Below are 26,553 nucleotides of genomic sequence, written 5' to 3'. Positions count from 1 at the left end.
TAGACTTCAGATTTGCATTTCATTGGAAAAAGCCAACTATATCGCGTGAACTGATCAATAAAAATCACATAATATTTAAATCCATGGAGTGAAAGTTGTGGGGAAGTCCAAACGTCACTATGCATTATTTCAAATGGAGAAAGAGAGACTGACTCTGACAAGAAAAAAGGTAACTTGTGTGATTTGCCTAATGGGCAAGCATGACAATTAGGCAATCGTTTATTTTTGAAGGAAAGACTAGATGCTAAACGACGAAAAACATCGGTGGATCGATGACTTAAACGAGTGTGCCACACATCGGCAGTGACCCGGGTGACTAACAAAGACTGAAGGACTCTGGATTTATGTGATGACGATGGACTAGAGACGACCGGATAGAAACCATTACTACTCCACCCCTCCAAAAGCGTCCTCCCGGTTTGCATGTCCTTCACAAGGAAAAAATCGGGAAACATTAGTATATAACAAGAATGATCTGATAATAACTTGTGAGCAGAGAGAATATTGGCAGAGGCATTAGGACAATAAAGGACATCATGCAAAGTAATAGGAGATGAGTATGAGGGAAGGGTAAGATTGCCAATTTTGGAAATTTGTAAACCTTGACCAGTGACAACACCGCTGATTGTATCATTGCCCTGATAGTGACGAGCATCAGTGAGGGCCTGAGAGTTGTTGGTGATGTGGGTATTGGAACCGGTATCAAGCAGCCAAGCCGAAGAATTGTGGGGAGAAGTTGTACCAGCAGCCATGGCAGAAAGTCTGGAGGTAGGAGTGCGGCCTTCATATGCAAGGTTCATTCTCTGGAAACAATCCAAAGCAATATGGCCATTATTACAAATTTGGCAAGGACCCCTGGAATCAGTGCGATTAAATGGAGCTGGACCCAAGATCGAACCACCGCGGGATGGAGTGCGTGAACTGGATCCACGTAAGTAAGTAGATGGTCCAGAAAAAGAGGGCCTAGCAGAATTGTTGGGGCGGCCACGACCTCTAGAATTGTTTCCTCGGCCCCGAGTGCCACTAATAGAGGTGCGTTGTAGTTGGGACACAAGAGCAGTAGGAGTAGCATCTAGACCTGCAGCATTGTGACTGGTAATCCGCGTCTCTGCACTTAACAAAAGAGCTTCAAGACCATCATATGAGATAGGGGTGTCCCTGGCTTGTGCTGCACTGATAGTATTCTCATAAACAGGACCAACATTATTCATAATAATAGATATAAGATCAGAGTCATCAATCGGATGTCCAGAGAGAGCCAAAGTATCAGCAATTTGGTTGATCCTGTCTAGATAGTCAGAAATGGACAAATCACCGCGGGTGGTGCGAAGAAGTTGACTCCGAAGCTGAAGGATGCGGTTCTGATTTGTGGAGGCATATCTGCGAGCCAGGGAGGTCCAGGTAGTGTGGGCGGAGTAAGATCACGCCACTGTGGACAGAACAGAGGGTGTGAGCGACCCGTTGATCCACCCAAGGATCATCTGATCCGTAGCGAGCCATTCTTCATACGCCGGATTGACGCGATCGGTGAGGGTGCCGTCGGGATTTCGGAAAAAAGCAGCCGGGCAGGGACGTGTGACATCCACAAAACCCATGAGATTTCTACTTTTCAAAAGATGGGTGATCTGGGCAAGCCATAGGGAATAATTTGTTCGGTCTAGTTTAATGGTGAGGAAATTGGAGATGGTGGTGGTGGTGGTCTGAGTGGGGGTGGGAGCGGTGGTGTGGGCAGTGTGTGTTTCGGTAGGAGGAGGAGGTGGTGGATTGGAATCAGTGGGGGGGATGATGGCAGCGGCCATTGGGGAGGAGGGACTGCTTGGGGAGGGATTGGAAAAGGAGAAGCTTGTCGTTAGACAGAGACTCTGATGACCATGAAGAATTCAATATTGAGATGTAAAACTTAATCATTTCATTCATGAATTGCATAAATTTATATAGATGATTACACAATTTAGATCCAGAAGTCTTGGAGATTACATAGCTACAAGATCAATTACAATCAATGATTCTTGCTAAAACATAATCAGATCGTTTATTTTAGGAAACCTGAAATCATCCTTGATCTGTGCTTTGACTGTGCTGCATTTACTTCTTGATTTGGGATTGACTTTGCTGCATTGATGTCATGATTGTGAGAAGAGGGACTGATGGACTCTCGAATTCGCTTATTCGAGCAAACCTCCTGGCGCTTTAAACGACACTGATCCATTCAGAAGTACGTAGCAGTGGTGCACGCCCTCGATCTTGTATCTCCTATCGTGGATCATTCTCGATCTTGTATCTCCTATCGTGGATCATTCTCTGCCAGAGCCCTGGGTTGTTTCCATTCCAAGTACAACTACACACAATCTTCAAGTGAAGTCAATCCCGCCTTTGGTGGTTGCTTTGTGCTGTAAGCACAGAAGTCAAGACAAATTGCTTGTGAAACGGGAAGGATAAGCTGCACCGCACCACTGGCTGGATGTCATGCCTTTTAAATATGTACTTGTTCATTATTGCTCGGCTAATGTTGTTATAATTTGTTGCTTATCATCCTTTTTATGTAAGCTATTTCTAATCAGGTTGCGTGTTTATGACTTGTCAAAATCTTTCTACTATAATTGATTTTGACACTGTTTAACTGTTGTAAGATTCAAAAACATGTTGCCATTATTCTAATAGCAATATATAATTATATATCACTTCGGATACTGACTTGGCAAAAAGCAAAATTACGTGGCTTAGCAGAGCAACAAAAATGATACGTATATGCCACGATAAAGATTAATGATGATGTTTCCATGATCGATGACACGGTATATATAGCTTGGTGATCGAGAAACATGTATAGGTAACTTTGCTGGAAATTGAAGGACTACACTCACTTCCTCTAAGCAACACAAAGCCAACAACTAACTCCTACCGACTTCTCCTTCCACTTCACAGTGGCCCAACCAACCGGCCAACACTAACGCACACACACACACCCTCCTTTTACACCACAATAATCCCAAACTCACCTTAACTAAAAAAAGCTAAAAAAAACTCATGGTTGCAAGCTTCCTAACAAAACAAACAACCACCCAAAATCAAAACCTCAAACTTGACTACCAAAACACCAATTCAGTGGCTCCTCACTGTCAACACCCTCTTTCCCAAACCACCCAAAACCCACTTCTAAACAAACACACAAAACACAGCCGAGCAAAACACACCCAAACTCCACTCCTAAACTCATTATCTCTACACCAAAGACTTGCAAGAAAATACAAGAAAGGGATGGCTTTACCAACAACAATAGAAACCCAGCAGACCAAAAGGCTGTTTGCACAACCACCATGACCTTTTAGCCGCCCTTGTCCCTTTGTTCCAGCAGTTGCCAAACCTCCAAGCTGTAGGTGCACCTCCCAGTGGCAGAGGTGGGTTCCCAAAGCTTGAAGATGTTGTCGGCAAGGTTCTAGGAAGAGCATTAGTGGCAGCAACAACCACTGAATGAAAGAGATAGGAAGAAATGAAGTGTTTGCCGATCTGAAAAGGAGGAAGGAAGAAAATGGATTCGGAAGAGATGAGTAGGTGGAGGAAGAAGAGAAAATGAAGAAGAAAAGAGAAAGGGTTGGTTGGATAAGAAGGGGGGAAATTGGGAAATATCCAGTTTCCAATTTCCATTTTTACCGTCCCTTAAAACGGCTAACTAATTTCTACAAAATAAATCTCACTCCTCCGATTCTTAAAAATTACTTGCTGAATGTCTACGAAGTTGTTTTGACGAGTTCTAAAACTTTCGTAAATGAAGTTTTCTGAAACGAGTGACGAATTAAAAGTCAACTCTTGAGTCGATTGAATTTAATCAAATAACGACTTAATATTTCTCGAACAAATTTCTACTTTAAATATGGCTACTTTATAACCACTTTATTCATTCCATTAAACTCCGAGAATTACAAAAAATAGAAATGAATATTCGGATTAATGCATAGTACTTCATCAAGGGCGTCTATTTCATGTTCTATCAGAGCATGACCACCATCAAGGATTGGTGACATGACAGTTAATTGACTTGGTCAGATGTTAAGAGCCAGTTAAAAAACAAAACCAATTTTCTGTTTTTTTTTTCTTTTTCTTCCATCATGGGAAGGTGGTTTTGAATCTCTGGAACATATCTACTTGATCCAATTCTTTAATTTCATTCCTTCAAAGTTCAAACAAGATCAAACCCAGTTCCTATTGATAGCCATTCGTTACTCAGACGCATATCACCCTCACCAAAACCCCAACTTAGCAAAAGTTTTATTCCTTGTAATTGTTTTGTGAATTAGATCCCATATATCCCAGTATCCCACATTCGATTATTATGTTCATATTTAAAGATCTATCAGACCAATAGATTTGTAGTCATCAACAAGCTGCGAGCCTCAATCCCGACGAGATCCTATGCACTCACAGACTTGGTGTCTCACGCAGACTCAATGATACCTCCCTCCCTCCTTCGACCCAGCTCGCTATCCATCGAATCGAGTCGCGTCTACTCCCTCCTTCCTCCTATTCTCAGAACTTATTCTGATTTACCTTCTTCGCTTCATTTTTTGGTTGGATTCAATCTAAAAAAGATGACGACGTTAATAATGGAAAAATGGCTCAAGGTTTAAAAAGCCAAATATATGGCTGCGATTGGTTATTGGTATTAAAATATTCGCCGATGACTGCACTCCATTGTGCATGGAATCCGTTTCATCAATGAAACAGGATATGCACTCGAATCATAATTTTAATTATTTCACTAGTTCGTAGACATAAATAGATAACGAGTTAATAGCAACTAAATTTGGGTGGAGAATCAAAAGTTCAAAACAGCATAACATTCGATAGCATCTATTTGTTTAAACATTTCACTTCCCTATCACAGCTGCATCATAAACGAACAAAACAAACCACTCTACATATATATATATATATTAACAATCACTAAATTAGGTACCTAATTACTGAATGGTGAAAATGTAAAAAAGTGACCGAAAATTTAGTTAAATAAAGAATTCCGCACTTTAATTTCTGCCCCTCCAATATATATAAACGTCTGCATCTTTAATTAACGATCATAGAAGGAGACTTATATATATATATAATCTCTATCCCTAGTGACAATGCATTAAATCCTCAACCAGGGACTCTGAGATATGGGGCTTCTGTGATCAAAGACAAAAAATGGATCACATTCAAGAGGGACATGAAAATTAAGCTCGAAACCGTTGCTAATTAGTAGTTTCACTGCAATTGATGGAAGAGGTGCCAATGTACACATAGCAGGTAACGCGTGCTTGAGAGTGTTCAGAGCAACCGATGTAATCATCCATGGCCTTCGAATCCACCACTGCAAGTCGCAGCCACCAAGCAGTGTCATAGGTCCGAACGGAATAGTTTCACTAGGCGGGGTGGATGGAGACGCAATAAGGTTGGTTACTGCATCAAAGGTTTGGATGGACTGTACACTGTACGAGTGTGAGGATGGTCTTCTCGATGTCACTCGTGGATCAACCGATGCTACCATCTCCAACAATTGGTTCAGAGACCAGGACAAGGTCATGCTTCTCGGACACGACGATGGCTTCTTCCGGGACAAGAACATGAAAGTTACAGTGGTGTATAACCATTTTGGACCGCGCTGCAACCAAAGAATGCCAAGGTATGTAACCATTGGTTTGCTCATCTGTGTATGACTTATCCAAGACATTCTTTTCCCTAACCAAAAGGTCTACAATTGTTTCAGGATTCGCCATGGATATGCACATGTCGAAAACAACTTGTACAAGGAGTGGATACAGTATGCAATTGGGGAAGCATGAATCCTAGTGTTAAAAGCGAATCCAACCTCTTCATTGCATCACAACAAAATAAGGAGGTAAGAACACAAGAATTAATTAAGGAAGACATTTAAATCAAACTATCAAAGATGGCACGAAAGTTTCCTAACTCCTAGCAAACAATTTCTACAGGTCACTTGGAGGAAGAACATTTCTAACGGATCCTGGAAATTTTACTCCAAAGGCGATATTTTCGAAAATGGAGCTTCCTTCATCCAAACAGGTCAAGGTGGAGCAGAGCCACACTAGAACAAGGAACAAAATTTCCAAGTTGTCGATGCCAAATCTGTCCGGTCATGGACAAGGGCATCAGGTGCTCTAACATGCATCAAACAATCTATATGCTAAGTGACACGCTCAGGGAGATACATCAAGAAAATGGAGCATCAATGGCAACAAACATCTCGGCCAATAGAAAATAAATCACCCGCTGTAAATGGTTAATACATAACTGTACCAACTTTAAAAGCATTGTATTCAATAAAAGTGATCTAAGTAGTGAGCGAGCTTTTGTACTAATAACTGCGCATACAATACGAAGACTGAGTTATTGTTCACAGGAGCATGCCTTTATTTTTCTTTAATCTTCATCATCAGAACTGTCATATGCTAAGCCTAACAAGCTTTGTGAAGTAGCTTCCACCTTGGACTCGCCATCTGTTTTAATAGATGGCAATGACAATTGCACTTTGTCCTTGTCCTGGTTAGATTCAGGCTTCGAATTCGCTGAAATAGCACCACCATTCTTTTGGTTGAGGGACAACTGAGTGCCACTAGATGGACTAGCAACTTTCTGCTTTTTCGGTTTTATTTCAACCACTTTTTTCAGTAGATCTTGCTGTCTGCGTCACAAAATACAATCCATTATACATGTACTTTATCAAAGAGAACTCAAACAGATCAATCATGGAGTCACTATACATAAGATAGGTTTCAAGATAGATCCATACCTAATCCCACTTTTTGGTTTGGGCTCTACACGAAGTGTCAAGGGAGCTGATGCAGGTGACGAATCTGCCAGACTTGCAGCTTTGTGTGCATTGGTTAAGTAAACCAAGATAGAAGAGGGGAAAATATGAAACTTGAACAACAAAAGCATGCACTAAGGAATTCAGGATAGACAGAAATATACAATCTTGTTTTGTTGGTCAAATAAAGCTCAATACCAGCAAGATGTCCGCTATCCATAAGAAAAGTATCACAGTTCAACTTTACCAGTGTTAAGGCAAAAGCCTGTTATCACTCATGACATCAGAACAGCTGCAAGGGATTCAAAGATACCACCCAACTTAAAAATGATCAAGATATTTTAATAATATACATCCTCCAGCAAAAACTTTAGGAAGTACCTCAGTACGAATAAAAGAGGCAGTTACCACAGATAGAGTAAAAATATTTAATGAAAAAAGAAAAGAGAATATAGTAAGGACAGCTTTCTATCTTATCCTAATGGGTTCCCCAATTCCTATCATCAGCAGCTAGTCCACAGTACTGAAAAAGACTTAAAAAAACACATCTTGTGAAATACAGTCCACAACACTTAAATTTACTAGAAAAAATCAAATAGAAGCCCACAATTTTTTAGTTTGTGAGCTACCAGCCAAGAAAATAAGATACACTTGGTTTCAAATGAGGTACTCAGTACGACTGCAGATATATGGTACATGACGATTTAATTTGAAGGAAGAACACACATAAGAAGCATATCAATGCATCAAGATTGACAGTGAAGTACAGGAAAAAAAATGCTTGTTACCAGCTAGTTATTGCATGCCAATAAACTAGAAGCAATTTCATAAAAGGATATCTTAAATGCAGCAAATGCTCGTTTCTCAGTGCGACGAAGGAGGCGTTCTGCATCCTCCTCAGCTTCCATCTGCTCCTTGAGATATAATAGGTCATCACTGTCCAAGGCTGCATACTCAAACTTACACAGATGGCAACAAAGTAAAGAGCTAAAAAAAAAACTAAGAAAGTGGTGAACTTGCGCATGACTCAAAGTGCACACATAGAAACAGAGAAAGAGATAGTTAAAGCAGCAGATACATTCCATGAATGCACACTTGGTCTCAATGCACTAATGGAGTTTAAGTTTGCACCACAAAGAAAAAATTCAGAGAGAAAAAGAGAGGGGTGTACCGCCTCGGCCATGAAGGTAACCACCACGTTCTCCTGCAACCTCTTGCATCTGCATGCATCAACAACCCAGTAGAAGAAGCCAGGATCCCTGTCAGGGCATGTTATTAGAAATCTCCCCACAAGGTCTCAGACAATTACACAATCATAGACACAAGTGAGATCAAAACAACAACATACCATCAAAAATCCAACCACTTTCAAGTTCATAATCAATATAAATCACTAACTCATTCCAATTACTATCACCAGTACAAAATATCCTGTACAGAAAGAAGTACACTACTAACGTATAAGAACTCACAATTGCAAGAACTACGCAACCACACCAAAACACGTTCATGGGTATGGGACTGACACAGTTCAGCTATAAAGAAATCGGTTTCTTTTATGTTGATAGCTTATACAATTCTCATTGTTTTCTATTTCTACATAGACATGACATGATTAATCATAAAAAAAAACAAAAACAAAAAAAAACAATAGTATGAAAGTGTGAATCAAAGTCGTATTTGCTGCCAAGCCAATTAATTCTTATCATGTTAAGTTCGAATTACTCTAAAATCCAACAAATTCAATAATAACTGAAATTTTTAACCCAATTCGATACTCGAGACAAAAATATTCATGTTCATATAACATTTTTTGGTGATATAACATAGTCATAGAACATAAGTCACAAAAACACACAAAGTGAAAGAGGCAAAAATGCGCTAACCTTTGCAACCATGCGTTGGAAGGTGATGTCTTCGTCGTCTATCTTGTCTTTCCCTTTGCCCCATTTTTTATCTGTCAAAATCGATTCAAACAACGTTTCAATTTGGTTCTCGTAACTAAAACCCGATAAGAAATTTCAGAGAAGCAGAGAAACTACCTTTTGGGTCTGTGAGATTGGTGTATTCTCGAACTTCTCTGCCTGCCATTGCGGGATGTGATTATGCTTTCCGGTGCAAAACCCAATCGGAGACTCTCTCACAGAGGTGACTGGGAGCTATTATCTGTCGGGAACCCCGTGAAAAAGAAAACCATCAATATATATCGGGGAGTAATATTTGCACTGAATCACTAAATTTATTTTTTAATTTTAACACACGTCTTACTTTTATTCATACATTCTAAAATGGCATTTACACATCTATTTTTTTCTTATATAATTTTGACTTAGTCAATACATATGAAATTGTCAAAAAAACATATGAAAATAAAAATACAAGAAGGGAAATAATTATTTACTAATCTACTATAAAATACAAATGTAGATAATTATCATTTTGTTAAAGGAAAAACATTATTTCTTTATTAGTGTGCCCTCGTCAAAGTAACTGACGGAGGCAATTGAGCAATCAGTATTTAATATATAGTTAATTATGGATATGAATTATGTAACGGACAATTCTTATTCATTGCCATTAAACTGATTGATATCTTTCCATGTAATATTTCCCCTATATAAAGGGGTTCGTAATAATACGAGTATACCATTCCATTTTCCCTACAACACGTTATCAGCATGATAGCTTTCCTCTAAGTATTCTGGCCAAAACACACAAAAAAAATAAATTGAAAACCCTAGTTTTTTTTCCCCCCGTGGCCGCTCCCTCCTCGTGGCCGCTCCCTCCTCGTCGCCGCTCCCTAGCAGCACCTGCGCCTCCGATCGGCGTGACCAACCGCTCGCCTACGATCGGCGAGACCAGCAGCCCAGATCGGAACGACACGCCTCCCGCTCCCGCCGCGCGCTCGCACCCCGCCCCCGCCGCGCGCTAGCCTCTCTTCCCGGCCGCGACATCGCCTCCAGATCACCGATCCCCGATCTCCGACGCGACAGGATACACGCCGCAAGCAAGCTCGGCGACGCTCCGATCCGCGATCTCCGATTCGCGATCTGCGATCTCCGCCCGGCGACCCGCGACCTACGACCCGCGACCCGTTTCGAAGAAAAAAAAACTGAAATATTTACCATTATGGTAAATTAAGGTTAGTTTTTTTTACAATTTTTGTTTGTTTGTTTTTTTACCATATGTGTTATTTATTTTAAAGTACGTAAATACACATGTCTACAAGATGATTTGTTTGTCGGGTTTACTACACGCGGATATGCTATATTGTAATGTTTTCAATTATGCATGGTAAAATATTTTGCCATTATTATTTTATTTCATTTTTATTTTTACGATTGTGGCATATTTGATCAATGTGTTATACTTTATAACGTGCTTAATAATTAAATACATGCATGTTTCATAGGTTCTTAACATCAATATTATTATTTTAGCACGATTTATATATATTATTTTCATGATAATGAAAATCATGCGCTTTACAAAGTTTTTATAACGTAACTATGTGATAAAGCATTTTCACAAAAAGCATCGAAAGAAAATATGTGACCACCATGAAATTTGGTCTCGAAATCCAATGCACACTCTTGGAAATTAATAAACATTTACTCTTGTGTTTGTAGATGGCTGACCAAACTCGACCCGAATTCGCCATTTTGGACTCAGAAGGAATTGAGTACCATCGTTGGGTTTCTAATGTTGAAACCACGTTTGTGGGAAAAGACTACACAACCACCATTTATCCTCCCACCGACAAAAAAGATGAACCGTCGGCAAAAACCAAAGCCAATGCCCTAATGTTCTTGAGGCGGCATATTGATCAAAGCTTGGTATGGGAGTACCTTCAGTTGAAAACACTCAAAGAACTGTGGGATGCCCTAAAGGGACGTTTTGGGAATATTCATGACACTTTGCTCCCAAAATTAACTGTCCAGTGGAATGAAATCCGCTTACTTGACTACAAAAGGGTTAATGACTTCAACAGTGATATGTTGCGCCTGAAAGCACGTCTCAATTTCTGTGGCAAGGAACTCACAGAAGATGATATGATCCAGAAAACTCTATCCACTTTCCCTACTTCGGCCCTTATACTAGCAAACCAGTATAGGTTGGAGTATGACAACAAAAGAATCACTACCTTCCATAAACTGATCTCTATGTTGCAAGTATCTGAGCGTCATGATCAAGTTCTTTTGAACAATAATGTCAGACCTATTGGGACAAAGAAAATTCCCGAGGCTAACTATGGCAAGGTGAAGGATGGAAAGAACCCTAAAGTAAAGGGGATTGGACGTGCTGACCCTTACACACGTGGGGGCAATACCCCACGTGGAAAAGGATATGGAGGCCGTAGTATGGGCCGTGGAATGGGCCGTGGACGTCCTCCTAATGTATGGCGCAGAGATGGTGGTGCAGGTTCTAGTGGCCATGGTGGCACTGGACCTAGTGGTCACAAAGTGCAAAAGGCACCGAAAAACCCCCAAGCAAAAGGGAAAGAGTTGGCAATGAACCTTGCTATAGGTGTGGAGACACTGCTCATTGGTATAAGAACTGCCAGGCAAGTAACAGAGTCGCAGCCAATTACAAGAGGTATAGAGAGTCTAGAGAACAAGAGGCTCACTATATATAGGAAGAAGGTCCTGAACCTAATGTCAACCTCACAATCTCGGATTTTAATGGCAAGATGGACCATGCCAAGTCAAGCGATACTCCAGATTTTGATTAATCTTTTTCATTTATTTCCAAGTTAAGTGTGAAGGCGTAATGCCTTATTTTAATTAGACTATTGGTTTGGTCTTAAAGTTTATTTTTTCAATAATGATTTGTTGAAATTGGATTTCTATGTATGAGACTTATTTTGATTACCGTTGAATTATTAATAAAGTTTCAGATTTTATTCTGAAGTATTTGAGGTTGCTCAAGTTTTTAAAATTATTATACATGGTTCGGAAATAGCACTATTAATGATGTAAAGCAATACATCCATAAAAAAAATTTTTGGAATGAAAAGTATATCATTCGACCTATACTAGAAGACTCTACTGCATATGAGATATATATTTAATGATCATATCAAAATTTATTTGTAGGAATGAATCGAGGAGAAATAGAGTGCTTAGCAGATTGTGCGACTACCCACACTATATTAAGGAATCGACAATTATTTGTTGAATTAATTCCTTATAATTCATGTTTGTCTACTATGACTGGATCAGACCAAATAATAAAAGGGCGAGGAACTGCCCAATTTTTCTTGCCAAATGGCACATTGTTAAAAATCACCAATGCTCTATATGCACCTAGAGCCCCTCGAACCTTGTTAAGCTTCAAAGATATTCGCACCAACGGTTATCATCTGAACACTTATTGTGAGAATGGAAGTGAATATTTGTGTCTTACTTCTCTTGAATGTGGACGGACACGCGTTTTAGAGAAGATGAAGAGTCAAGACAATGGACTATATCTTACTACCATTCGGATTATTGAATCTTATGCTGTCACCAATGATGAAATTTGGGACACTAACTTATACAGGCTTTGGCATGACCGATTAGGACATCCTGGTCGGGACATGATGGTCCATATTTTAAAGAATTCACACGGACATCCTTTCTTTCGAGGGAAAAATAAAATGGGACAGCAACCAAATACGATGCACAGTGCTCGTTACACTGCTCCAATGCAGTCATTACCTTCTAAAGTAATAGAAGTGTTCCCTCCCTCTGCCTCAATGACTATTTCCAAGACACATCAGTCATTTTGCCAAGCCTGTTCTTTGGCAAAAACAGGATCGAGACCTTCCTATGCTAAAGATACTAAACAAAATATTCCATTCTTACAAAGGATACATGGTGATATTTGTGGACCTATCCATCTAGAATGCGGGCCATTTAAGTATTTTATGGTTCTGGTAGATGCTTTAACTCGCTGGTCACATGTTGCATTATTGTCCACACGAAACGCTGCATTTGCAAAACTTCTAGCACAGATTATTCGTTTAAGGGCTCACCACCCTGATCACCATATTAAGTCTATAAGGCTTGATAACGCTGGAGAGTTTACATCAAAAGCATTTGATGATTATTGCATGTCTATTGGGATCGATGTAGAGCATCATGTTCCCCATGTGCATACACAAAATGGTCTCGCTGAAGCCACCATCAAAAGATTACAAATGGTGGCTAGGGCACTTATTATGCGCACCAATTTACCTATAAGTGCATGGGGTTATGCAATATTGCACGCAGCCTTGTTTATTCGTTTCAGACCTACTGCTAGCCAACCATTTTCTGCGTACCAGTTGGTTACTGGATATGAGCCTGACATTTCACACTTACGCATATTTGGTTGTGCTGTATATGTGCCTATTGCGCCCCCACAGCGCACAAAAATGGGTCCCCAGAGACGAGTAGGTATTTATGTTGGATATGAATCCCCAACAATTATTTGCTATTTGGAACCTTTGACAGGCGATCGTTTTACTGCTAGATTTGCGGATTGTCATTTTGATGAGACAGTCTTCCCGTCGTTAGGGGGAGATAAGAAAAAAGATTTTCAAAGGGAACGACAGGAATTGTCATGGTTTGTCCCCACTCAATCTCATTTTGATCCCCGCACTCCACAATGTGAAAGTGAAGTGAAAAGAATAATCGATCTTCATAACGTAGCAGATTCGATGCCTGATGCGTTTTCTGATATCGCTAAAGTGACAAGATCACATATACCAGCTGCAAATGTGCCTGCAAGGTTAGAAATCCCTAAAAAGGGCATGGTGTCGTAGTAGGAGGCACTGCAACCACACTTAGTGGAGGTGTGGTTGAGGCCGTGGCTCCTCAAAGGAAGAAGGGGAGGCCACTTGGTTCGACTGATACTCGCCCAAGGAAGAAAAGGGCGACTAAGGCACAACCAGATCCATTAATCATCGATGTGGAGAATCCCTCTCATGAGATTATCTCTGATTATAGTTATGTCCATGAATCATTACTGGAGGACACTCCGATGTTTGGTATGATTCTAGAGAACAAGAAATCTCAATGAATTATGAGAGTGCACATGAGTTGATGGAAAGATCTTCCATACACATTGATGATGCATTTGCATATAACGTTGCTCATGAAATAATAGAGCATGATGATATCAAACCACGCTCTGTTGTAGAATGTCAACAAAGAGCAGATTGGCCTAAATGGAAAGACGCAATCCAGGTAGAATTAGATTCACTGGCAAAAAGACAGGTATTTGGTCCGGTAGTGCTAACCCCACCAAGTGTAAAGCCTGTAGGACATAAATGAGTTTTTGTCAGAAAGCGTAATGAGAAGAACGGAGTCCTAAGGTACAAGGCTCGCCTTGTGGCGCAAGGTTTCTCACAACGCCCTGGAATTGACTACGAGGAGACATACTCTCCCGTAATGGACATCATAACGTTTCGCTACCTTGTTAGTTTGGTAGTTTCCGAAGGACTGGACATGCAGCTTATGGATGTGGTTACAGCATATCTCTATGGGGATCTAGATTCAGAGATATATATGAAAGTGCCTGATGGCCTTCAATTGCCCAAATCAAGTGACTCTAAACCACGGAGTGCGTTTGCAATCAGGTTGAAACGCTCACTTTACGGACTAAAGCAATCTGGGCGGATGTGGTATACCCGTCTAAGTGACTACTTGATTGGGAAAGGATATAAGAATAATGAATTGTGCCCCTACGTATTTATAAAGAAAACAAGTTTCGGATTTGCTATTGTAGCTGTATATGTTGATGACATGAACATAATAGGCACTCTTGATGAAATAAGAGAAACCACGAGCTATTTGAAATCCGAATTTGAGATGAAAGATCTTGGGAAAACTCGGTTTTGTCTAGGCCTTGAGCTAGAGCACCGAGCTTGTGGAATTCTAATCCATCAGTCTGCATATGTCCAAAAGATGCTCAGGCGATTTAACATGGACAAAGTGCACCCTGTTAGCACTCCCATGATCGGTCGAAGTTTGGATGTAAAGAAAGATCCGTTTCGCCCACTAGAAGAGGACGAAGAGGTATTAGGAGCTGAAACTCCCTACCTAAGTGCAATAGGCGCATTATTGTACTTGGCCCAATGTACTCGACCAGATATTGCATTCTCAGTGAACTTGTTAGCTAGATTTAGCTCAGCACCTACGCAGCGTCATTGGAGTGGTGTCAAGAACATATTTCGATACCTAAAAGGAACCATTGACTTGGGTTTATTCTTTCCTTATAGTAAGACAGGAGGATCCGAGAATGGAATTGTAGTTCCTAAAGAAAAGGTCGATGACAAAATTACTATCCCCTACTCTGAAACCCCAAATAATATTTTGGTTGGTTTCGCTGATGCTGGGTATCTTTCTGACCCACATAAAGGCCGTTCTCAAACTGGTTATGTATTCACTATTGGAAAAACGGCAATATCTTGGAGATCAACCAAGCAAACCCTTGTGGCTACCTCTTCGAACCACTCAGAGATTATCGCTCTACATGAGGCGGTTCGTGAGTGCGTAAGGCTAAGCTTATGATGACCCAGCCAAGCTTATGTACTGCTACATCAGCAGTATGTGGACCACAAGCAATAGAAATTCCTACTCATCTTTGAAGCAACATTGTAATACCATCAATCAGATTACAGAAATGGAGAACCTGATATGCTTCTGGCTGGATGTCTGAGCTTGATTACCACAAGGCAGAGTTTCTGAGCAACTCAGGTTTCGATATGTTAACAACTCAGGTTTGAATTGAGAGGTGTAAATTCTGTAAGCAGTAAACCTGTGGTGTCTGCATTTCTCAAAATGACAAAAGACTCATTGTTTGCCTGGATCTATATGTAGTAATTTATGATCTGCAAACAGGTTAAGAGATCCCTGATATGTGTTTAAGTGGGGACACAAATTGCTCAACTACCTCTTGCGAGGATACATACCTATTGATACACCTTGAAGTACAAGAAAATAATAGAAATGAGCTACTACATGGTATCTTAATAGTCTTATACACACGTTTCCCTTGCGGGAAAACATGGAGTAACTAAACCAAATGCATCATATAAATTGGCTGTAGTTTTAACTTTTAAGTATTCATCAACTGCAAGTAGTATACCTTAGCTTAGGTAAAGGATAGGTGTGTAAATACCTTCCGTTTCTGTGTGATGACCAAGTTCTTACAAAATGTTCATCATCTTTGTCATGGCTTTAGTCTGTAGGTGAATAATATAACCAGATTATTGAAAAATTATAATCCTTTCTGAGTCTTCTCCATTTCTGAAAGTCTATTTTTTTCCAATCAATTGTAAACATGTCTTCTCCCTTCAAATTGGTTTCTTTGGGACTAGTTGTTGATCTGTGTCCATTTTTATTTGATCGAATAAATTGGTAAAATCTTGAATGGATTCAAGTTGCTCCTTTTCTCCTTTGAACTAGTTAATCTGTGTCCATTCAAGTTATAATTTTGTTTCCAATTGAAGGTAGTTGTTTTTTATTGTTCAGTTTCAACAGAAGCATCAAGTTTATGCCTTTGTTAATTACGACTGGTTGCTTAGGCCTTATGTGCAGTGGCGACGGTAGTAAGGGGTGTAGTTGAGAACACCCCAGCCCCAAGCAGAAGCATCAAAACCAGGTAAGGTTTGAAGCTGGGTGAGTAGAGTGCACCAACTCGGCTCCAAATCGAGTGTTGGTTTCATGTTCTCAAGAGCCAGCCGAGCATTTTCTCGGTCTATCTGTCTTTGTTGTAGCTCAGCCTGACGGAGCTTATTACTATCAACATTATGTTTGGTCTGATCAGACAATTTAGTCGAGTAATGTTGATAGTGGCTGCTCTTTCTCCAGGCCTGGAGAGCCTCTTTGACTGGATCACCCATCACGATCTGCTTATAGGGTTTTTCCCAATCAAATTGATATTCAAACACCACACCAACTTTGACACAATCAATCTCATTTTTTTCTTAATCTCTTTTCTTTCTTGAACCAATCAACGACCTAATATAGGCTCTTTTATATATTACTAAAATTGAAATACTACCACAACTGAAACCCCGATCCGATCAAACAAATATTGATCGTCGGAAATTGGAATGAGATCGGAGAAATCTCAGCTGTCCCCCGCCGATTGGAATTTGATCTGAGAAGATCTGAATTGTGTAGAACTGCAACTATGAAAGCCCAGCGGTGGGAATTTTTCCTCGGTTAGATCGATCGAGAGAAACTGAAATGACAGAGATTCAAATGGAAGTGAAAGAGAGAGAGAGAGAGAGAAGAGTGGCGAAGTGGGGAGATGATGATGATTATATAGATTAGATTTATGGTCTGCAATATGACCGTTGGGTAATAACTGCGTCGAAAGTAAACAAAACTTATCTCTATTAATTAGCTGTATTAATTAAGTTTTTGGGCTCGTCCTATTTATTTCCTGTTTTTATTTATTCATTTATATCCTATTGACTTCGTTTAAATTTAACCCCACTTCCCTCAAAGAGGGGCAAAACCCAAAGCCACCGCCACACGCGCCAAGCGGGTCAAGGCCTCTCAGCAGCAGCCGGAACCCAAATCCCGCCGTCGAGGGAGCTTTGGAATCTTATAGCTGCTACAAAAGATTGCAATAGAGCTAAGTAGTGTCTTCAAAGGTGGAAGCTGGAACTCGATAGCTGGCATTCAGGCCATAATATGGGCAATATAAGTAGGCAAACAAGCATATCAGCATTTCCGACATAAAAACAAAACACAGCGTTCTTCACAACAAGGTTCCGGTGAACACTTTTCATCAAATAAGTCGCTGGCAGTCCCAAGAGAAAAATATTCCATACATGTTAATGAGAGAAAGAAGACCCCATCAAGAGAGAGAGCCCACGAGATCTTGCTTATGGTGAAAAAAAATGCAAGGGGAAATGCTTGGAGATTTGATATGTTCCAAAAAAGAAAACAAAAAGTTAAACTTACCGTGCCAAAGAGGCAAACACCGTAGTGGTTTTTAACAGTCAGTTGATCATCTTTTAAACTTTTGTTCATGTAAACCCATTGTTTTCAATAAAATAAAAAAACCATTCATCAAATTTTCCATTTTATGTACTTTTTTGCATAAATTTATGATTGACTCGACAAAAATTGGTCCTTATAGCCAAGCTACCTACATAAATAGTTTAACTGCAGATTTGCAATGGGCACATCTCAGCAACTACAGCAAGGGCAGTCTGTTGAATAAATCATGGCACTTTGAAATGATTCAAAGAAAATGTCAAGAATATCATCAGGAAGACTTTTTAGTGTCCATACTCAATATTCTCTCTGCAAGTAATAAATCATCTGGGGTTGTAACCTGCAAATTTGTAGTGCAATGAAATGAGACTTTTTTTGTTACAGATGGAACTTTGAAATACAACTCTAATTCAATGGGGTGCTGAGCATTGGTTCGCATTTGTGTTAGTTGCAAAAAGATAGAGAGGGTATGATATTTAACTACCTTGATGTTGGTGTAAGATCCTTCAGTGATGTAGACAGGATGTGGAAGGTGCTCAACAATAGACACGTCATCAGTCACCTCAAGGCCCTCTCTGTGAACATTACAATTATTAAGACATGAGAAAGATGGAATCACTTATTGGTGTCCAACATTGTTTTAATCGAAAATTACATTACAAAACTCAGACTTTTGTCTCACTAGATATATATCTAACAGCATTATGAGTCAACTCTCAAGATTAGTTTCTTGCTTTTATTTTTTTTGTAACATCCAAAACAAGGATCAGACTCGCAAGAGATAACTAGCTGATGAAAGGATTCTGATTTGGGCAGGTTCTGAATTACTCACATCCGTTATCATCATCAACTCATTACCTTTTTCTTTTCCTTTTTTAGTTTTACAGCAGTTTGCATTTAACATGGTACAAGTGTACGACAAATCAATATGAAATTCTATGTACCTGTTAACAAGCTCAAAGCCCTTTTTAAGCAACTCAGGTTTGATGACCTGTAAAAATTGATAGACTGATACTATTAGAATATTCGAAATTCATGAATTAAGAGATGTAAACTCTATAGTCAGTCAACCTGTGGTGTTTGCATTTCCCAAAGTGTTTTCCTGTCCAAAGTTTGGACTACAAAAGACTCATTGTTTGCCTGCATATAAATACAGGAATTTTTGTTACAAGGTCTATATGCAGAATTCAAGATCTGAAGATAGGTTTAAAGCCCCCTGATATGTGTTCAAGACAAAAACAGCAGACAGACGGACTTTACTGAGAACTACTCAAGTTTTTCTGGGAAGGGTACATAAATGTTAACACAACTAAGAGGAAACAGGAAAATGAGCAGCTACATGATATCCTAATAAACACACATAAAGGGAAAACAAGGAGAAACCAAACCAATTGCATCATTTAAATTGGCTGTATTTTAAGTATTCATCAAACGCAAGTAGTATAAATATGAAAGCAAGTCATTATGATTAATACATACCTCTTTGATGGTCGCTTTTACTGGAACCCCTAGTACAGCTGCTCCATTTAACCAACCATCTTGAATGACCTAAAAGCATTAAATTCTTGCTTGGATTATTCTCTTGAATAGTCATAGAACAAATCAGACATTCAAAAAAAAATTTCACAAAACCTCCACAGAGAAACCTATATAACTGGAACAACACCAGCCCATCCATTTTGCATTTGTTGTAACTTGGAAGTGTGTGTGCTTTGACTTACCCCTACTCAAGGAAAAACATATGTGCGCAAATACCTTTGATTTCTATGTTTATGTATTCCATATACATTCTTTTGACATATTGACTGACAGCAAAAATGTTAAACGAAACAACTTATTAGCAGAGGTAACGTATGATCTTTAAATGCTAACAAATAGTTACACAAACTTCGAGGTCATTTGGCAGCAATTCAATGATCAAGAGTGGATATTGGTACTATACCTAAATTGCTCTATCCTATACTATTCTTCTTTATTTTTGCCAACAATTAGCCTACTTAAACAGAAGAGCAGCAGATAAATCTTGACGGTGAAACTTTGATTATATTTTTATCATTTGTTGGATATACAGATATACACCACCTGACATCAAGGGATGACCAAGTTGATTTGGATAATTTTTACGGCTAAAGACTTCCAAATTCTCATCGTCTATGTCATGGCTAGAAATTACTTATATTACAACATTATCGAAAACTTTCATCCTCTTCTCCCTTTCTGGGAAGTCATTTTTCTCAAGCAATTTTAAACATGTCTGGTTCCATGCAAACACCTATAATTTGGTCTCTGCACCTAAAAATGTTCACTTCAACACTCAGGATGTGTAGAGAGAACAACATTTATGTAATAGCTTCATATTGTGATGGCTTCACTTAAAAGAAAAATGTATTGCTCTATACCTAAGACACAGTGCATGACTCTAATACGAAACATGGTGATCTATTTATATAATGTGAAAACTCAAAACAGAAAAACGTGAATATATTAGATCTAAAAGTCTGACCTTCTCAACATCTGCTGTTGATACCAGAGGTCTTGCAGAATCATGGATGCAAACAAGCTCAGAGGCCAAATCAATAGCCTGTACATGGAAGTTGAATATGATGATAAGTTATGCAATCATACTTACAGTAATACAGTTTGGAAAAATAAAATCAACAATTGAAGATACTATTTCTATTCCATACAAAAATTTAAGAACTTCAGTCGACTTGTGCCACTACTAGGTGAGCAGGGGCATGTGAAGATGCTTAGACATTATAGCAAGAAAGAAAAACTGTGATTTTCACACTAAATTTCAGTAATTTTCACACCCCCCCCCCCCCCCCACTCCCCTTTAATGTTTTAGAAAAGGAGTAAGCGTGTGTCATACAATGTGCTCATACATACGGAATTAAACTATTTTCGTTGTTTTTTCAACTGCTCAATAAGACAGGACAGATACCACCATCATACGGATGAGTAATTTTTAACAATAAAAAAAATAGTATAATCCAAGAAACAAAACCAGACAGCCATCTCATTTTCAAATATTGTGAAATTTTGAAACAAGACTTTGAGATAAAGCAGATGAAGGACTTCAGGCTAATACTAGGCTAAAACTGAAAGACCTTTCCTTGGAAGAATAACAAGTAGAATTCTTCCGGATCAAGGTGACTATTGTTTCTTAAATTATGGGAAAAAACAAGGATGTGCACACACCTGCAGTCCACTGTAAACAGAATCTTGTCTTTCCTTCCCAGGCAACGTGAATTTAAGTTCCTTCTGGATCTTATCCCTGGCATCTGAGAACACGACCAAAACCAAATCAGAATAAATGTAGTCCAACAGCGCTACACCCACCAGACAAACATCTCCAAAGAGACAAACTCACACTACAACAATAGCCATAAAAAAAGAAAAGACGGTAACAGAACCTTCAAACACATCCCTGTAGGAAGGATCACAAACTACAATGATTTCCTTCACTTCAGGCATCCGCGAGAAAGTATAGAAGCTGCACAGTAAAAAAAAAGGTTCCCTGTGATTAGGTCCTAAAACTAGACACGAAAAACTACCTAAATCAGCATTTCATTGAACTAAACAGCAGGATCCATGAGTTCAATCGACGCGATGTAAAATCAAACAAAAAGCATTTGTTGAATAAGTTAACCTGTACAATGCAATCGGCTGGCTCAACAGCGGTAGATATTGTTTCGGCATACTGGCCTAGTTGCACAAACACAGCATAAAGACATCATCACACAACAAATTGATCATCAATCGAAACACGAAAAATGGTGACAAATATGGAGGAACTTACGCCCATCCTTTTACCCTTGCCACCAGCCAAAAGAATCACCGAAACGCTCTTCTCCTTCACTATCACCGTCTCCGGTTTCTGCATCGTATAGCCACACACAAAACAAACTCAGATGATCAAATTGTACACAATTGAAATTTGAAACAAGAACAAGCGCCCTGTCCCTGATACATACATTTTGCCGTGCGGAGAAGCAAGTGAAGCGGGAGGTTGCGATTCCGGCGTCATGGTGCTTTTTCTCCCTGGAATTGAATCGATGACCTGAAAGACGATGAAGTATGAGATAACAGTAAGGGAGTAGAAGAAGAGAATTGAGAAAAGGAGGAGGAGTTTGCCTGTGAAGCTTAGGTTGGAGGACGGTGAGATTCTGCGGAGGTGAGTTTCGTTTGAGAAGAAGAGAGAAGAAGAAGAGGAGGAGGAGAGGGTGAAGTGAAGTCTGTGAACCAAGAGCGCCATGGCAGTGAAGAATAGTTGCCGGCCACTATCAATGTATTGGTCAACTTCAGACAGATAATAACATGGAATAATTACCTAACGTTGACGGTTGGAAAATTTACTCCAACAGTCAAAATGAGTTACTTCTCAATCCTAACATGTCACGTCATCAAGTCCCCTTACTTCTGCTTTTCTCTTAAAAAAGCCTGGGCTTTTATTAGTTTAATTTTTTGTTTCGAATATGTGGATTAGTTCTGATCCTCTTTTTTGATTATTTTTGTTTGTGTTTTCCCGGATTCAGATATCTCTAACTTTTATTGAGATACATCATTGGCCCTTGATGATGTAAGTTTCTATGGCGATGCACTTTGCAACTATACATGAGAGTGCTTTGATGCAATCTTCACACATGAAGCATAATTCCCCGTCTGTGGAAGAAAACAGAATTTTGCCCCAGCGTTCAAAGCGACAATCGACTTCCGAGTTCTCAAGGTCGTGCCCTCAGAAATGATCGTACCAAAGTTGTGGCCGAAATATCAAACAAAGAAAGCGAAGGAGCCGATGAGAAGCAATCATCCTTGAAAGTTGAATATACCAAGTGTAAAGAGAGTGTCGATTGGCTTTATGATGGGAACTGGGGCTTCTTTGGCTATCTCACAGTCTCACTCTGAGGAGTTGAGAAATCTGTAGAATGGGGTGGTGGAACTCTTTTCCTTTCAGAACATCAACAGAAGGTTTTAACATAGCCACTACTTGCCCCTCGATTTGTTAGTTTTCCAGTTCAGAGTTCTGATGAAAGTTTTTCCCCGACAATGAAGCAAGCCAAAAAGAATAACATAACTTGTCAACATTCAAAACTCTTTGGGGAAAACAGAAGATAACACATGCTTCAACTTATGCAACTTTCAAATGTAGCCATTCAGGGGAGAGTAGAAACATGACAAACCACTACATAATAAAATTCCCAGCCTTCAAGTTCTTTTAGGCTAAAGTTAACTGATTACTTTTTATTGAATTTCAAAACCAGAAAGAAGCACTGAAGGATGAAACTCCAGACTCGATTCCTCTTGCCGAGCAGCCGATCTGCACGAGAAGCCAACATCAAAAAGAGAACTTGCTAAACCAAAGATTTCAATAGAAAATTGACAAACCAAAGGAAACAACTATGTCACACTGGTAAAGTTGGAACCGAACTATGTCACATGCTTAAATTACATAAATGACTACAGTGAGACTATTGAACATTGCCACACTGGTAAAGTGAAAGAGGACTAAATAAAAATGAATAGATAAAAAGAAACAAACTGGAGCTAAACTGCAGTGGTAAAAATCATAAGATCAATACTACAATTAAGTCGCATGCAGTGATAAGTGTACCGTGCAGCTTTCTAGCAGACTTCTTGGCAGGACATACATTCCCAGATTTTTGAATTCAATGAAAAATACTAGTCTACAACCTATTAATTCAACTAATATTAATATTTATATTAATTCAACTAATATTAATTCTCTCTTTTTTCTTCGGCTTCGGACAGAAAATTTGCTATAACAAGTCCACACTCTTCTTTTACCATGTCAGTAATCATTCAAAGACTGCTATTTCAATTATTTTGCAAATCTAATTCCGTTCTATTATAGGCAAGTATTTAGGGTCAAACAACATCATTAGCGAACTTTGTACACAGGTGGCAGACTTGCTCTTCTTAAAGCCGACTGATCAGGTATAATAAAATCACATTTTCTCTTTCTTCAAGTGTCCAAATGAACTTGCTTCTGAATTCTTTTTGGGGCTCTGATTGTTCTAATCCCATTTCCTGGTCTGCTAGTTGCACTCTAAACATAAATGAAGACTCAGAGTTAGAGCTGCTGTTAATTTCAATAAGGCTGCTCTTGCAAAGTTTGGTTCAGAACTTATGAAACAACCTGATAACCTTCTGGTTTAATTCATCAGTTCAAATATAGGATAAGAAGTTAAATTTTTAATGTGTTGAACCTCTTAGTTCTCAACTGCTTGGTAATGGATCTTACAAACTACAATTTTCTACAGGGCGGGATGTGTTGGATTGTCAGAAAAGGTTCTGAAATTAACTTCTGGCTTTTCAATTGGAGCCATCCCAAACTGTAGACATTGAAAATAGTTCGTGGCATTTAGATTTTATGAATGGTTTACAACACCTTGATACAATTTCACAGATCTATGCCTTACCTTTGCCCCACTACCATTGTAATGGACTAACGATCAGCTTATTTGGGAATCCTACTGGTTATGGAATGCTTACAGTTGAGTCTGCCTGCGATTTGATTACTATAAAACTGCGGCACCCGATCCGTGTTACATATGAAAATGCAGACATTAAAAAATCAAACTTAAGTCAAGCTTTGTGCTTGGCAACTAATTTGAGGAAATCTTATACTCGTGACTATTTTTTGAAACTACTGTACATCTTCACGAATCAGCTACACAACCAGAAGTTGGTCTTTTGCTTAATTCTAAACTCTAAACTATATAAGTTATAGATTTCAGGTATGCTAACGATACAATTACTATTGTAGTGATTCAAACAAAAAATGTACCTCTTAATTCAAACATGAGTATATTAAGATAAAAATAAAACGCAAAGAACAAATCAAGGAATGAATTGAAACCGGGAAAGGGAGAGGAGGTTGGGGGATCTGAGTTACCTCAGTGAGAAGAGGAGGGAGGAGGAGAGATGACGCGGTTGTAGAACTGCTCGCCGACCAAGTAGACGCCGAAGGCGACGAGAGCGATGCCGAGGCCGGGAGTGGCGTGGCGGAGCTGATTCGAGAGCATCGGGTGCTTCCTCCACTCGTCCCTCCTCCTGAAAAACTCTCCGGTCGTTCCCAGCGGCTTGCTGCTTCCCATTTCTTTCTTTCTGTCTTTCTTCCTTCTCTTGATTTTGCACAAATACCTCACACTGTTTTTCAAACAGTAGGCATTTTTTCTATATAATTGAATGTATTAGCCTTTTTTGCACTGAAGTCCCCCCTAGTGGTTAAGTTTGTTTAATCTTCCCCTTCTTTTTATTTTTGTTGCACATTATCTCTTTTATTTTGGAAATCTTCAACAACAAAAAATGATATAACACCCTCATTCCCCCACAACTTAATACATAAGTAAATGCATTGTTAAATTGATTTTCTCTTATAAATGATCGGATTAAATAAATTTATTTTACAACGGTGACATACTAAAAAAAAAACTAAGACACGCATTGTCATATGATTAGTTTTCTCACAAATTCACCAATGTTAGGTTTCATTTCAAACCTAGAAGGTTGCATCCATTAAAGAATGACTTGCCGGCACGCTAGATTGGGCAAGGTACATTAAGGGTATAGATTGAAACAAAGTCACACTCACACGTAGTGTACCCTAACCAATTAGATAAAAACTCATTAACAATAGGAGCCATACCACATAATGTTGTTGACCCATCACGGACAAACCATCATCACATTATCGTACCACCTTCGTCAAAACACCAACGTCTGGTTAGACAGCCGCCATTGTACTATCCCACCATTGTTGTCAGGATAGCATTGTTGCGTAATTGCTCAACCTCCATCTCACTACCGTAAAATAGAGCAACAACTTTAGTGTCGCACTACCATGTACATAGATCTAATTAACTAACCAGCCAATGTGTAACTCAAAAATTAGGATACAAAACTAGAATACCTTGATCTCATTCTAATTTGATCTTTGAAATCACCTAATAGGCATTGGGTCACTTTTTATTCAAATTTATATGTCGACCACATCATAGAATTATGAAGAAACTATTGAAAAGGGCTACTTCAAGGTCAAAATGTTTAAAAAAGACTCTTGTTTATCATTGGATAAAAAGGTTCCTTACTAAAGGGTGTCAATAATAAAAGGTCCATATCTTTTTTACAAAATGATCAAATAGGGTTGTTTGTAATTTTTAGTTTGACTTTTATACCATTTCTTCTTATTTTACCTGCTTCACTCCTATCTAACAAGTTTTCTAAATCATCTCTCTCTCTCTCTCTCTTCCAAAACTAGATTCTGGTTCTGGTCTCTCGCCGCGGTCTTGATGTCGCGGTCAATGAGGCACACACCGAAAAGTAACATAGGACGCTGATGTTGGGTCGACGAGGACGACACCGACGTCAAATCTACAAGGATGATGCCAACGATGCCCTCTCTCCCTTTAACGCGGCGATCTCAAATCCTTTTATGTTGTTGTGTCTCTTCCGGTGTCGTCATTGACTATTACATCCACATCGACAAGCATGGTGGTGGTGAAGTGAGTGAACAATGTTCAGGTGGGAAGGTAGAATCGGTGGATGAGGTTATTGATAGTGAGAAAGTTGAATGTGAAAGGAAATCGATTTAAGGAAGTTTGGAGGAAGTGTTTGGGCGTGGGGTTATGGACAACGAGAAAAAAGAGAGAAGGGAGTTGTTAGTGAGGTTGATTTGAAGGTGCATAAAGTTAGTATTTCAAATGATAATGCAATAAAAAAAGTCAACTTTTAGTTACCTAA

The 26,553-nt window shown here is 39.2% G+C and overlaps 4 protein-coding genes and 1 pseudogene across 5 annotated transcripts; 2 read left to right on the top strand and 3 right to left on the bottom strand.

Annotated features, from left to right (window-relative positions):
• The first annotated feature begins 4,609 nt into the window (after positions 1 to 4,609).
• On the top strand, positions 4,610 to 6,185 carry LOC126795623 (putative pectate lyase 17; annotated as a pseudogene).
• A 56-nt stretch (positions 6,186 to 6,241) lies between these two features.
• LOC126796316 (uncharacterized) lies at positions 6,242 to 8,988 on the bottom strand. 2 transcript variants are annotated; one of them, XM_050523115.1, is made up of 5 exons: positions 8,848 to 8,988; positions 8,692 to 8,762; positions 7,977 to 8,025; positions 6,788 to 7,751; positions 6,242 to 6,679 (listed from the first exon to the last, which is right to left on the bottom strand). In XM_050523115.1, exons 1-4 carry the CDS (start codon positions 8,894 to 8,896, stop codon positions 7,597 to 7,599), a joined length of 324 nt encoding a protein of 107 aa, XP_050379072.1. In that variant the 5' UTR covers positions 8,897 to 8,988; the 3' UTR covers positions 6,242 to 6,679; positions 6,788 to 7,596. The 2 variants fall into 2 exon arrangements, with proteins under 2 accessions (XP_050379072.1, XP_050379071.1); XM_050523114.1 differs by lacking the exons at positions 7,977 to 8,025; positions 8,692 to 8,762; positions 8,848 to 8,988 and having other exon boundaries at positions 6,788 to 7,590.
• Positions 8,989 to 14,574: 5,586 nt separating this feature from the next.
• On the top strand, positions 14,575 to 15,342 carry LOC126795622 (secreted RxLR effector protein 161-like). Its single transcript, XM_050522427.1, has one exon. It carries the CDS (start codon positions 14,575 to 14,577, stop codon positions 15,340 to 15,342), a length of 768 nt encoding a protein of 255 aa, XP_050378384.1.
• Positions 15,343 to 17,816: 2,474 nt separating this feature from the next.
• On the bottom strand, positions 17,817 to 22,057 carry LOC126796312 (2-C-methyl-D-erythritol 4-phosphate cytidylyltransferase, chloroplastic). The gene is made up of 12 exons (XM_050523109.1): positions 21,925 to 22,057; positions 21,765 to 21,850; positions 21,590 to 21,667; positions 21,440 to 21,495; positions 21,204 to 21,283; positions 20,989 to 21,071; positions 20,291 to 20,368; positions 19,267 to 19,335; positions 18,859 to 18,927; positions 18,732 to 18,778; positions 18,272 to 18,362; positions 17,817 to 18,127 (listed from the first exon to the last, which is right to left on the bottom strand). Exons 1-12 carry the CDS (start codon positions 22,043 to 22,045, stop codon positions 18,059 to 18,061), a joined length of 927 nt encoding a protein of 308 aa, XP_050379066.1. The 5' UTR covers positions 22,046 to 22,057; the 3' UTR covers positions 17,817 to 18,058.
• Positions 22,058 to 22,890: 833 nt separating this feature from the next.
• On the bottom strand, positions 22,891 to 24,972 carry LOC126796318 (NADH dehydrogenase [ubiquinone] 1 beta subcomplex subunit 3-B-like). The gene is made up of 2 exons (XM_050523117.1): positions 24,707 to 24,972; positions 22,891 to 23,107 (listed from the first exon to the last, which is right to left on the bottom strand). Exon 1 carries the CDS (start codon positions 24,906 to 24,908, stop codon positions 24,708 to 24,710), a length of 201 nt encoding a protein of 66 aa, XP_050379074.1. The 5' UTR covers positions 24,909 to 24,972; the 3' UTR covers positions 22,891 to 23,107; position 24,707.
• Between the last annotated feature and the right edge of the window lie 1,581 nt (positions 24,973 to 26,553).

The sequence above is a fragment of the Argentina anserina genome, chromosome 5, assembly GCF_933775445.1.
Source record: "Argentina anserina chromosome 5, drPotAnse1.1, whole genome shotgun sequence".
Lineage (NCBI taxonomy): Eukaryota > Viridiplantae > Streptophyta > Magnoliopsida > Rosales > Rosaceae > Argentina > Argentina anserina.
This window is presented reverse-complemented; position numbering and strand designations above follow the sequence as displayed.